The sequence below is a fragment of the Falco peregrinus genome, chromosome 11 (genome assembly GCF_023634155.1).
Source record: "Falco peregrinus isolate bFalPer1 chromosome 11, bFalPer1.pri, whole genome shotgun sequence".
Taxonomy (NCBI): Eukaryota; Metazoa; Chordata; class Aves; order Falconiformes; family Falconidae; genus Falco; species Falco peregrinus.
In genome coordinates this window covers 22,152,778-22,164,887 of record NC_073731.1, presented here as the reverse complement: position 1 = coordinate 22,164,887, position 12,110 = coordinate 22,152,778, and the positions used below count along the sequence as shown (strand labels likewise).

Here is a 12,110-nt window from a genome sequence, read left to right as displayed (position 1 = left end):
GGAGAGAAGAAAAAGAAAAAAGCATGGCAGGTTATCAATAAGAACAAATTGATCCTAAAGGCCTGGAGTAATAACTACAGGACGAAACTCAAGGATTGCCAAGTTACAGTTCAGGATCCAAGAAAAAGCATCTTTTAAGCATTTACAAGCCTTTAAACTGAGAAAGGGTTAACTGTAGGATGATAAGATCCATCTACGCGATGAAGCCTTGGAAGTGACAGATGAAATCCTGGGATACTCCAGGAAGATACTGACAGTACAGAGATGCACAGTCCTACACACACTTGAGGAAATTTATTCAAACTTGAAAGGATTCAGAAAAAGAGCCACTAGAATTGTCATGGGATACAGCATCTTTTACAAATGAAGACTGAATTATCTTTTGTTTTTCCTAAGGGACAGAAAGAGGAAGGACTATTATGGCTTCTTTCCATAAACAGATATGGGGACTGCAATAAACTTCAAGCAGAAGAACTAAGTTAAAGCATAATTCTGTAATGTCTTGGTACAAACTGTCCAAGACTGAGTTTAGGGTATCAATTAGGATCAAACCCAAAGTACATCTCATCTATAAAATACAGCAAGTTAATATGAATGCAAGATTCTCAATATATGATGACAAATCCATCAGTTGCATGTCTCATTTCTAATATAGGGAAAGTCTGTATTAGTAACCACTTGAATGCTTGATATAAACACATGTAATTCTAGAACCATGAGTGCTGCTTTTGTTCTTAAAGAACTTTCAGAAATACAAAACTTAGTGCTCAATAGTCCAGTATCTGAACTGTACTGCAGGGAAGTTTTGTGCACTAAAGGAGTATATACGCAGTTCTGATGCTTACAGAATTGTCTAGCTTCCTGATAATGAGCACCACTGCTCCTAGATCATGTACAGCTGGTAAAAGGTAACAAATAACTTTGGAAATCTTTGGAAGCCTTGGAAAATCCATGAAGCTTTCTCCAAGGCATTTCAGGAAGCAAGCTGTAATCTCCATTTCTGGATAGTCAACCTCTCCCTTCTCCTGTATGCTAATGTTTGCAAACTTAAGAAGCATAACAGCAACAGAGGAACAAGATGAGGAACAACAACAGGGGAACAAGAATGCATCCTAGCCACAACAGACACTGGCTGCTCATACCTTACAAAAAAAAAAAAGTTACCAAACTCTGTCTTCTACTAGCCAGTAGCAGATGCACTGTAAAAGAAAGGAGAGGAAGACACAAACTGTTTCCATTGTGCTGCAATGAGCAATCTATTCCAAGAACAGGATGAACAACTGATGCAGGAGAGGGAAATCCACAATGAATTATCAGACAGCCTGGCCAGAACTCAATTTGGAAAAAGGTAAAGGAAAAAGCTGAAAATAAAATTTCGAATAGTACCACGGGCTATGAACCTCTTTCAATTTCTCTTAGACAAGCCTAAAGCTTGTGAACTGGCTGCAGAAACCACATCTTTTTTTATAAAAAGAACTATAGGTTACTTATGACATAAAGTGAACTGAGCTGACATTTACAAATTTTACTGCTGAGAGACAGAGAACATTTTGCAGATGATGCCACTTCTGACTATAACAGACATTTGCATCGGCCTTGCACCCTCCCACCCCAACAAAATCAAGACTCTCATCTAGTTCAGTTTAGCCAATTCTCCTATGAATTAGAATCAGGCATAGATAAGTAAGATCATTATTATCACAGCCTTTAATCTGCGCAGGTTTTTTTTTTTGTGGTAACTCGTTTCTCATGTCAAGTATTATCCTGAACACGTACTTTTTATAGCCAGTATTAGAAGTCCATTTTTTAAATAAGAGCATTCATAGATACCTTAAAACTGTATTATTATAGGGACAGAATAGTACTTTAACTCTCTTGAGAAGGGAGAGAATGGTATGCAGATGTGTGTAGCTATTAATCTTCTACCTGCTGCTAGGTTTTGCTACATAACTTATTTAACAGATATTACTTAAATAAATTCAGCAACAAACTACCCGAGATATGAACTTGGATGACTACAAGGGATTTAGGTTGGTTCAACTTTTAACAGTTAACTGAAAGAAAATAAAAGAAGTTCAGCAGACTGCAAGTCAATCACGTGATTGATACAGCAAAGCTATAAAAATCACGAGATTGGCACAGGAGTGCAACAATAGAATAACTAACCAACTGTTACCAAACAACAACGCCTATATTGTAAAGTTTTTGCACAAAGGGAGGGAAGAGGGTAGAAAGAATGAGGAGATATCTATTTCTTGCTCAAAAGACAAATTAAGGGTATTAGTCCACTTTTTTATTAGTTACAAGAAACCTAACTGTTAACATCCACTTATAGTTTATTGAAATCACAGAAAAAAGTTGCTCAAGTGCAGAAAACAAACCTCTTACGAACATAATTACCTAAAATATCTGGATATTTTTAAGACATACATAGACCACACTTAAACAGTGCAGTCACTGTTAAAAAAAAAAAAAAGGTATTTAAGCAACTTGGAAGACTTACATTCTGCCATATTTATACATGTTAAGAAAAGCACCACTTTTTTCCCCTTTCAAGTATAGAAACTTCATTGTATTACAAAAGCAATTTTGACAGTCTTAGCAAAGGCACAAAATGACTCAAGTATCCATTCACAGTCCTTGACTTACAAGAAGGCTTGAAAATAAAGGAATCACATACCTGTATGTGGGGCCATGAGGCTTCAAGAGTTGGTTCATCTTCTTCTGGATCAAAATCTGGGTTATCACTAGGTGGAAGTGTTCTGAAAATATTAGAACTAATCTGCAAGAGAGAAGAAAATTGTTTCATTGTATCACTTTTTATTCTTCCACAGATCATCCTCAGCAAGGTACTGCTTTTATCCTAAAACTGCATGAAACAAAACCATTTAAAAAAAAAAAAAAAGTACTATGATACATTGATTTTATTCTTTATTTTTTTCAGAACTGCTAAATCCAGACAGTCAAAAGTCTGAAACAGGCCTATGAAAACAGTAAGAAAGTAACTTCTGTCTCAACTGTTTTATAAGTTTGTAGCTAGACACGATCTTATTTAATATTTTTCTCGGAAACCATAAAAGTTCAAAGAAAATTTCAGTTTCTTCTTAATAAAGACCAATTTTTAACTAAGTGACACTGAGAACTGAGGTTTTATATAAAACAACAAATACAGTATGACTAACCAATTATGATTTAAACAGAGCTCTCTTCACGTGCAAGGTAGACAATTCCAAAAATACACCTTAGAGTTCTTTGCTTTAATTAATTTAAAGGTATTTCTCACTTTCAAGTAAGAACTAACGATCTGTGTACAATTTTTCACCTTTCATAATTTCAAAGTGTTTCAAGGTTTTGGAAAGTCAGAAACACTTAACAATTGTAACTTTTTGATTTAACACAGTAACTTTGAAAAAAAAAAAACAAACCAACCCAAAATAGCTACCGAGTTACTTTAAGTATGATATAGCCATATGAAATCAATTTCAAAAGCACAAGTGTAAAAAGGTTTCTTCAAGGATTTTTGACGTATAAAGAAGTCTGGATAGAAGACCCATCTTTCAGATGACATTTATTTTTCTTTTGACATCTCTTCTGCCAGATGTAACATACTGGATTTAAAATATCTTTAACATGAACAAAAGAGAACAAAGTTAATTTAGTTTCTGCGTTTTCTACTAGTTTTTCAGGAACATATTTAGCCCAGTTTTTCCAGTCATCTTTCAAACTCTTTCATCTTTTCAATCAAATCTGTTTCAAATAGCTGCTAACCACACAAGCCTACTAAACACAAAAGAAAATATCTGACAGTTTGCAGCAAATGCTACTGTACAGCTTCCATGGAGTCTCCAAGGTGTTTGAAGAATCTTGCAAAAGGACTTTAAAAGATCCTGAAGTCACCCAGCTGGCTCTGCATAGACGAATCAGCTGCCTCATTAGACAAGATGTAGTAAAGCAGAGTAGAAGGGCAATAATGTTCTGTATGGATGGGCACTACATCAGTCTCCTAGCTTTCTGTACAGCAGAAAAAAAACCCTAAAACAGTACAGCTATCCTTTAATTTTGTAAACACAAGGGACTTGAGATTCTGGAGCACAAGAAAATCTGGCTGGGGGGTGGGGCAAGGAGGCATTTGGAGAGGAGGGGGAAATAGGAGTTTGAGGAAATGTGAATTTTAACCAAGCCCGAAAACCAAGACTACAGTCCTGGTTCTGTTATTTGGTATTGTCTACTCTTAATAAGTAATCAACAAAAGCATCCAACATACAGATCAGTCCCCTACAGAGACCTCCCTACCTCTGCTTACAAGTCTTCTGGTAATGTCTCTCAAAAACACATCCTTTTATTTCTAGATGCATCTTGATAAACCCAACCAGTCAACACTTTAGCACAGAACCTCAGAGTACAGAATGCAAGTTTCAAGCCCAAAACAAAGGCACTACCTACTGAACATACTTCTGTAGCAGAAACAAAGAGCAAACCTCTCAGCCAGATCTTTAGTAAACTAATTTTATGATTTTCAGAGTATTCAGTACTTCTACTAGCATTATCAGTCTCCTGAGAACATATGAAATTTAAAAATGGTACACAGTTTATTCTATGTGCTTGTGCTAGCCTGTCTCCCTAAAGAAATAGCTCATTTACTTCATTATGTTTGAAATACTTCCGCTTTCTGTCTCATTTGCTTCTTTCTAATGTCTTGCCAATAGTATTGATCAAAACCTGTGATTTGGATTAAACTCCCCATTGTTCTTCTGTGAGCAAATTCTTCTTTACATCCTCTCATATTATTAAAAACATCCCCTTTCCTTCATAAGAGGGGCCTTATCACAAAACTGTGATTTAAGAAATACAAATCATAAAAGGCTTTTACAGCTGGATAGGTTTCCAGAGAAACCCAGCATTAGCTTTTGAAATTACATCTCAAAGTTTTGTGAAAGTGACATCTGAAAATGTGCCAGTTAATGTATTAAGATACAGCAATTATATTTTATTAAAAAAAAAAAAAAGAAAAAAAAAAAAAAGGAAAAAAGTCATCCCTTATTGTCTGTCCACTTCCCAAGGAGCTAAGCGTTTGGAGAGATAGTAGATTCAATTTCAATTTGTGGGCATGCAGACGGGGTACCCAATGGTTTTTTGAATTCTGAATTCACAGCTTGTGCAAGCTGCTAGGACAATCTCATTTATGTTGGATTTTTAGGTGCTGGTGGGGAACGAGGGGAGGCTGGCAGGCACAAAGAGATGGAGGAGTTATGTTTACTGGAGTGACATTTCTGCTATGCTCCCAAACCTGACAAAAGCTAGAGCCTTCTAAGTTCCCAGGAAGTTTTAAAACTTCAAATGTTCACAATGTCAAACCCTAATTTTCTACTACTTTCAGAGTTCTTTCAATTGAGAATTTCCAAACAGAGAAGATACTAGTTTTAGATGACCTGGAAAGGAGGTGCACAGGCCACTGTGCTATCCCTGCAAAACTACTTGTAAGCAAAATTCTCCCTCAGTTCTTAATTCAAAGGCTTTGGCAAAGAAGTTAGAGGAAAATCAGGTTGCCTGTGGCACCAAAAAGATAACCTACAGCAGACATCCTGCACATCTGCCTAAACAAAGATATTTTTTTAATGATCTTGTTCCATCCTTGGTGGCTTGAAAAAACACTGGTATCATTTCAACCAGTGCTCCCTACCTCGGGATCCAAGCAGAACAGGGACAACTACACAAGCCATTGTGTGGTACTGGCCCAGGAGCTATCACGGTAACAGAGACCATGTGAAGGGAAGGAACACTAGGAGACTTCCTCACCTGCACAGACTTTGCCTATGCACTGGCCAGGAACAACATATTTTTCCTCTTGATATCTGTAAGGGATTGTTGACTTTGCCTCCCCAAGACTCGGGCGACTCCAAGGAAACTGGGCTGCTTCCTCTGCAAGCTGGAGGAAAGGTGTCCCAGGCCTAGGAAAAGACAAGGGACTTTGGAAAGAATTTGGCTCCGCTTCTGCCACTGATGCTACTCTGGCTTTTTTCAGGGAATTTTTGGAGTCTGTTCATCCTTTACTACCAGTCAGATGATTACTGGGTTTCATTAAGGCTGATTACTACTTTTTCATCCCAAAAATTCTATCCTTCAAATTCTGCAAAAAAATTAATGATTTTTCTTTTAATGTAGTAACACTGAACAGTCTAAAAATTAAAAAAATATATATATATAAAATAAGTATTATATCTCATAGAAGTTTTGCTACAAAGAAAGGCCTCAAGCCTGACACACGTGTTGTTTGGAGGGAGAGATCCATCCAGAGTTCTTTCTGAAAGCTGGTACTTGGTCCTAATTCACAGCAAAGACCTTTTCTGCTGCCAGTTGCCAGGGAGACTAGAAATACGATTCAGGCTTGGAGGGATCTTTTGTCTCAAGCTCTGAAAAAAGCTCTCACTGAGCATTTAAGGCCTTCATTTTCTGTCATTTTAGGGTAGAAAAGGAGATGGAAATTTGTTATGGAAGGAAAACCAAGCATCCGCAGAGCCCAATCATTTGCACAACAACAATAACCTCAAAAGAACAGCTCAACACTACCTTATCTCCAAGAAAAGAAAACAACTCCAATATAAAAGAAAATCTCCCTTCAACAAGTAGAATAGGCTAGTTAGTATACTCTTTCTTCTAGTAAGAGGCTATAGAGGGCACACAGAGTAAGAAAATACTGCAAAGATTCAGGGCTCGCTGCCACCAGCAGGAAAAAAAATAAATAAAGCACCCACACAAAGAAGAGGTGGACATACTCTGTCCTTTATTTTCTTGTGTAAAAAACATTTAGGACAGAAACACAAAAAAACCCAAACTGTACAAAAAGCCTCAGCGTCCTAGATCTTTTGTAAAACTTAACAAGCATCTGGTGGAACAGCCAAAATAATTAAAAGGGTTTCAATAATCCTAGCCGTTCAGTATAATGGCAGAATTTCTACGCTTACTCATATTAAAGATCTGATCTTCCTTTTATATCAGCTGCTTGCAGAAAAAATAATAAAAAACCCAAACCCAAACCCAAAAACCCCAAACAAAACTTGAAGAAAAAATAGCTTGCCCTGTATAGAAAACTGCAAAAGTAATAGAGCATATGTTTGAACTGGTCTGTTTATGTTCCTGATAGTTACTTTTAAAGTCAGCATTGTGCCTAAGGAAACTTATCCAGAGTTTGGAGAACCATTAGCCTAAATGCACAGGCACTGAACACATGCTTTTTACACTTCCATTTTCTAGAAAAAACAATTTGAAAATATTTCAGATTATTGTCAAATGTCCTTCATTTGCAGTCCCTGTATATGGAGTACAGGCATATCTAAAATATCCCTTAGGCAGCATTTGAAAATGCATATAAAAAACCTGGGAAAGTCAGCAGATAACAACCACAAATATTTTGTTGCTTATTCAACAAGCCATTAGTAGAAACTGCACAGTACAAGTCAATCCGTGGTTTACAACTCAAGTATTTAACGCGCTACTCTAGTATAGCTCCCCAAGGCCAAAACAGTAACAAACAGCCATATGAAGTATTTACAAAAGTAGAGTTGCCTTCTTACGCTGATAAATCTTTCTGTTGACATTTGTACCTGCAAGAATCTTTACCAGAAAACTTTAGCTCATCACTCCACTGCCATTCTTAAATAAAGACAGGCAGCACTGAAATAGTGCCATTTTCTAAAACAGAACAACTTCAAAGCTTACCCAGACTGCAAGCATCTGCAATTTACCATTTTTCATTGTAATTAACCTGAACGCATCATATTTCAGCTAATAATTAAGTTAGAAGTTGTTTGTTTTTACAAGCCTTTCTAAGCAACCTTGTAAGCCAAGTTATCATTAACTAATTGTATTATACTGTATAAGCAGAAAAACCAACAGCAATTCCGAGTTAGATGCCATCAGAGTCATAAACTGATTAGTTTAAGATGTTTTATTAAAATTCAAAATATAACAAGAGCATTCTACTTACCATTTTCACTATGTCAGCATAAGCTGATTCAACAATCACTCCACGATTTGTTGAAACATATTCAACCAGTTCATTCAGTGTTGCTCTCTTAATTTCTTTGCTTTTCAGGTCTGAAACAGAGTCCATGAAGTCAAAGAGTACACAACACTGTTGCAACTTCTGACAAAAAAGATCTTGCTGTTCATTGAAGGTGGCATCTATAAAAGAAAAAAAACAAACAAAACAACTTAAGTCTATAGACACAAAGTCAGAATTCTAAATCTGTTTTGTTGACTAAAATTTGCTTAACTGTCAGGTATTTATTATGGGGAATAGTATGCTCTATAGTCAGCAATCAAAACTGAAAATATCTGTTTAAGTATGTTAGAATCGATGACCTGCTATTCACAACTTGTATTTCATACAAGTAGTAACAGATAAACATATGGCAATAAATACATTTATGGAAAACAAGTTCCTGAGTTAACTTTGTTTGATATACACAGACATTAATAAATACCAGCTCTCCCTCACCAGAAGTCATACACAGAAGCAGTGCATCATACTAACCTTTCATTCATCCGATTTGTCTCATTCTGTTCCCTAATCCTTTATTACATAACCTGCTTAAAAGCTGTAAAATCTGCTTTGAAGAAACCCTGTCTTTTTACCCCAATGCAAAATACTTCACATACTTTTGACATCATGTGATGTATGTTTCTCTTAAGAATCAATTCCAATATTTCAAAAGGATTAATCCTGAATTTTCATGCTTCGGTCTATATAATTTGCTACAATCTTAGTCATGTAAGGTTTTCCAGCTTTTTTGGTCTATTAAGACAAAGCGTTTGGCTATGACTTGCCATTTTCATTTTAGAGTGCAGAGACTGTAAGCTGATAAGCAAAATTCCTCCATTAGTATTTCACATTAGCCCTAAAAAGATGGATTAAGAACGGTACATTTCAAAAATTTAATACATCCTTAAAATATTTTAACTGTTTAAAAGTTGCATGATCACAACAAAAGCAGCCAAGGTTTTAACTGAAAAATTGGTTTAACATGCCTTTCATTCATATTGTTAATTGTTTGTTGGGGTTCTAAGCCACTCCAGGAACATAGCATCACCTCCTCTATCAGTCAATTGGCATTTCACTCATTCTGGTGAAAAACTTATTTCCAATTTTATCTGCCAATAAGGAATGCTCTCCCCCTGAAGAATTTTCAAGACCTGTCTATAGCCAGACTACTAATCCCTTAGCTTCATTGATTCACTGTAGTATTCATATTAGCACTGCTAGTTTCATAAGGAAATGATCAAGACAAGAAAAAGGCAACTGCCTTGTAACACTGAGTATGGAAAATCTTAAGAGTCTCACTTTAAAATTTGAACAAATTACAAAAATTTTTCATGCTTCTCTGTTAAGATTATTCTAATTAAACTTCATTTTAAGTTTGTAAGTTTAATAACTCAAACACTCTTTGATAATACCAGTTCCTCAAGTTTCTTACCAAAACACCTTCCATTTAGTGGCTGGAACAAGTCAACAGTGGTATTATTCAGTAATTATCTGATAGAATTCTTTTGTTTCCATAAGCAAAAAGTAATTGCTAAAATGGACTGAAACATCTCCGCTATAATCCCAACTGCTCCCTCTGCCTTGAAAGTTCAAACACCAGAATATTATATTGTATTCCCTTTCCCCATCTGACAGTTATGAACCTATTAACTGAACATAACAACTTGAGTAAGCTTTTGAAAAAGCTAGCGATTACTAGTCCCTCATAAAGAACAATTCATACTTTTGAATGTTAATTCTGCAATTTTAACCATTTCTCTTTTGAATAAAAGTCTTGCAAGACACTTATTTCGCTCAGATAACTACAAAGACATGAATTGTTACACTGCAAGATAATGAACATCAGCTGTAAAAACATTTGTAAGTTACGTAACATTTCAGCTTAGATCTTCTAACGTTCTACAGTGGATTGCATGAGTAAGTACTGTATCATAGCAACAAAGCATAACAGTGACATGCTGAGGATAAAATCCAAAAAGCCTAATTTAAGGAACCGACACAGGGAGGACAGCTTTCCTTGCCACTAGCCCCAAGCTGACAGCCAGACCCAAACAGCAGTCAAACCTACTCTTATTTTTCCTCACAACAAACTTAACCATACTCCAAGTTACAAAAGCCCAGCAGGGAGGCACAGCTAATGCAGTGTATTTAGTTGATGTTACACAAAATGAAGTATCACTAACCAAATCTTACGTAAAGTTTCAGAAACCAGAAGACAGCATCTGAATACTCCTAACAGTGGTTAAAACTAGACTAAAGACCTAAGTTTAAAAGCAACTAACAGGAATCCAGACAAAAATCAAATCACTTATTACCTTCCCCAGAATATCAAAGCAATCCCTGCATTAGCCACTTTTAGTTAAGACATCAGAGTAACACAGATTGCTAATGCAATGGACTGGTGATACATGGCAGGAGAGGTACAATCTGATCTATCTCAATTAGACATTTTCTCAAATGAAAAACCTGCCCATTCATTTGTTTGGTTAGTGTTACTTAAAGAAAAACTGAGAAAGTATTTTCTTCTACACATACACCCATTTTCCATACTTATAAGGGGAATCATAAAATAAAGACATCTGCAAGAGACAAAAATCATGTGCAACTATGGTAATAAATAAGGTCACAAGAAAGCCAGTTCTGTTGGATCAGCATTACCTGTCTTCATGTGCTCAATCCCTGCTTGACACATGGCACATTTATCCCAGCAATGTTACAAGAGGTACCATGGGAACCACCAAGTGATTTGGGAAGGTTTTTGTATTGGGCAAGTGTTCTTAACTTTTTAAAGCCTTGTCTTTAACTATCTTTAACTATGCTAGCACAACAGAAACTAGATAACTCTACACCTCAATAAAATCTTATTGCAATAGTTTATTCCGGTTCTATAAATAAAATAAACTGTGCCACCATAATTGTATCAACAGCAGAGCTTTTAGCTTTAGTAGTTTAACAAACTGTAACATGATTTTTAAACCAGTTTCAGTTTAATATCTATCAAGATTTACACCATACATCTGAAGTTCAAGATAACTGCTTTTCTTCAAACGCCCTAAATACATTAAGGACCATGGAAGATAATATAGGTTCAAAGCAGACAGCAGATGCCTTAATAAAATAACCCTGTTGACAGGCTGTATTGGGGGGGCAGTGGGAGAATAAAAAATGAAGCCCGAATTCTATTACCAGCCTGTCCCTGAATTGCTCATGTTGTTGAAAAAGACACTGTAGGAAGAAAAGGAGGAAAGGAAACAAAACACTTGGAAGCCTAAAGCAGAAAAAAAGGAACAAAGGCATTTAATCCTGTTTAGAAGAGTGTCAAGACACATTAAACCACACCCCAGAAAATGGTCTACACACCATCTGATCCAGGTGATCAAAATGCAATTGCCTCAATTTTATTTTCTAGAGGCTTCTCAACAGAAGCACAATTTAGGAAATTCTTTCAACCCACTGATACATTCTTTGAAATGTTGGTTGCAACTTGATCTGAGGTCCTTGGGAAGGTAGAAATGAGATTTAGGGCAGCCACAGAAAGCAGATTCTTAATCAGGTACGATGGTAGGAAATCCTAAAACCAAAAGCTTCCATCCAACACCAAAAGGATTATTGTAAATTATGATCCACTTTAACCATGACTTTTTCTAAATATATTTATTGCCTCTGGCCATTTCCACAACAGACCGCAAAATGTTTGTAACTGTTGAAAATAGTTCTTTCATTGTTGCACTTCACGAAACTGAAATTCTCAACAGACTATTTCCACTATTTACAAAATCCTCATCATTACAGACAGTAGCCACAGTATCAAAGGATAAAAAGTTACAAACAAGTTGTCTTGAAAGTTCCTCCTGAGCAGAAGTTATTAAACATTAAAACTGCATGATTGTACAGATTTGTCTCCAAAACAAATGCTTTTGAATTGTAAGATCATCAATCCAAGTCCAAGCATGGAACGCTGAGTTAAAAGATTATTTTTTTCAGGGACAGCCCAAACAAAATACAGATAAGAGACTGTTCACCATCACAGAACCACCTCACTAGCATGTAACTGGAGAGACGAACACCA

The 12,110-nt window shown here is 36.1% G+C and overlaps 1 protein-coding gene across 1 annotated transcript in view; it reads right to left on the bottom strand.

Moving 5' to 3' along the window:
• Nucleotides 1-12,110, bottom strand: part of PPP2R5A (protein phosphatase 2 regulatory subunit B'alpha) — a 45,212-nt gene that overhangs the window by 17,871 nt on the left and 15,231 nt on the right. The window contains exons 2-3 of the mRNA XM_005238710.4: nt 7,985-8,181; nt 2,681-2,782 (exon numbers count right to left, since the gene is read on the bottom strand). Coding sequence (XP_005238767.1) covers nt 2,681-2,782; nt 7,985-8,181 — 299 coding nt within the window. The remainder of the gene's footprint in view (nt 1-2,680; nt 2,783-7,984; nt 8,182-12,110) is intronic.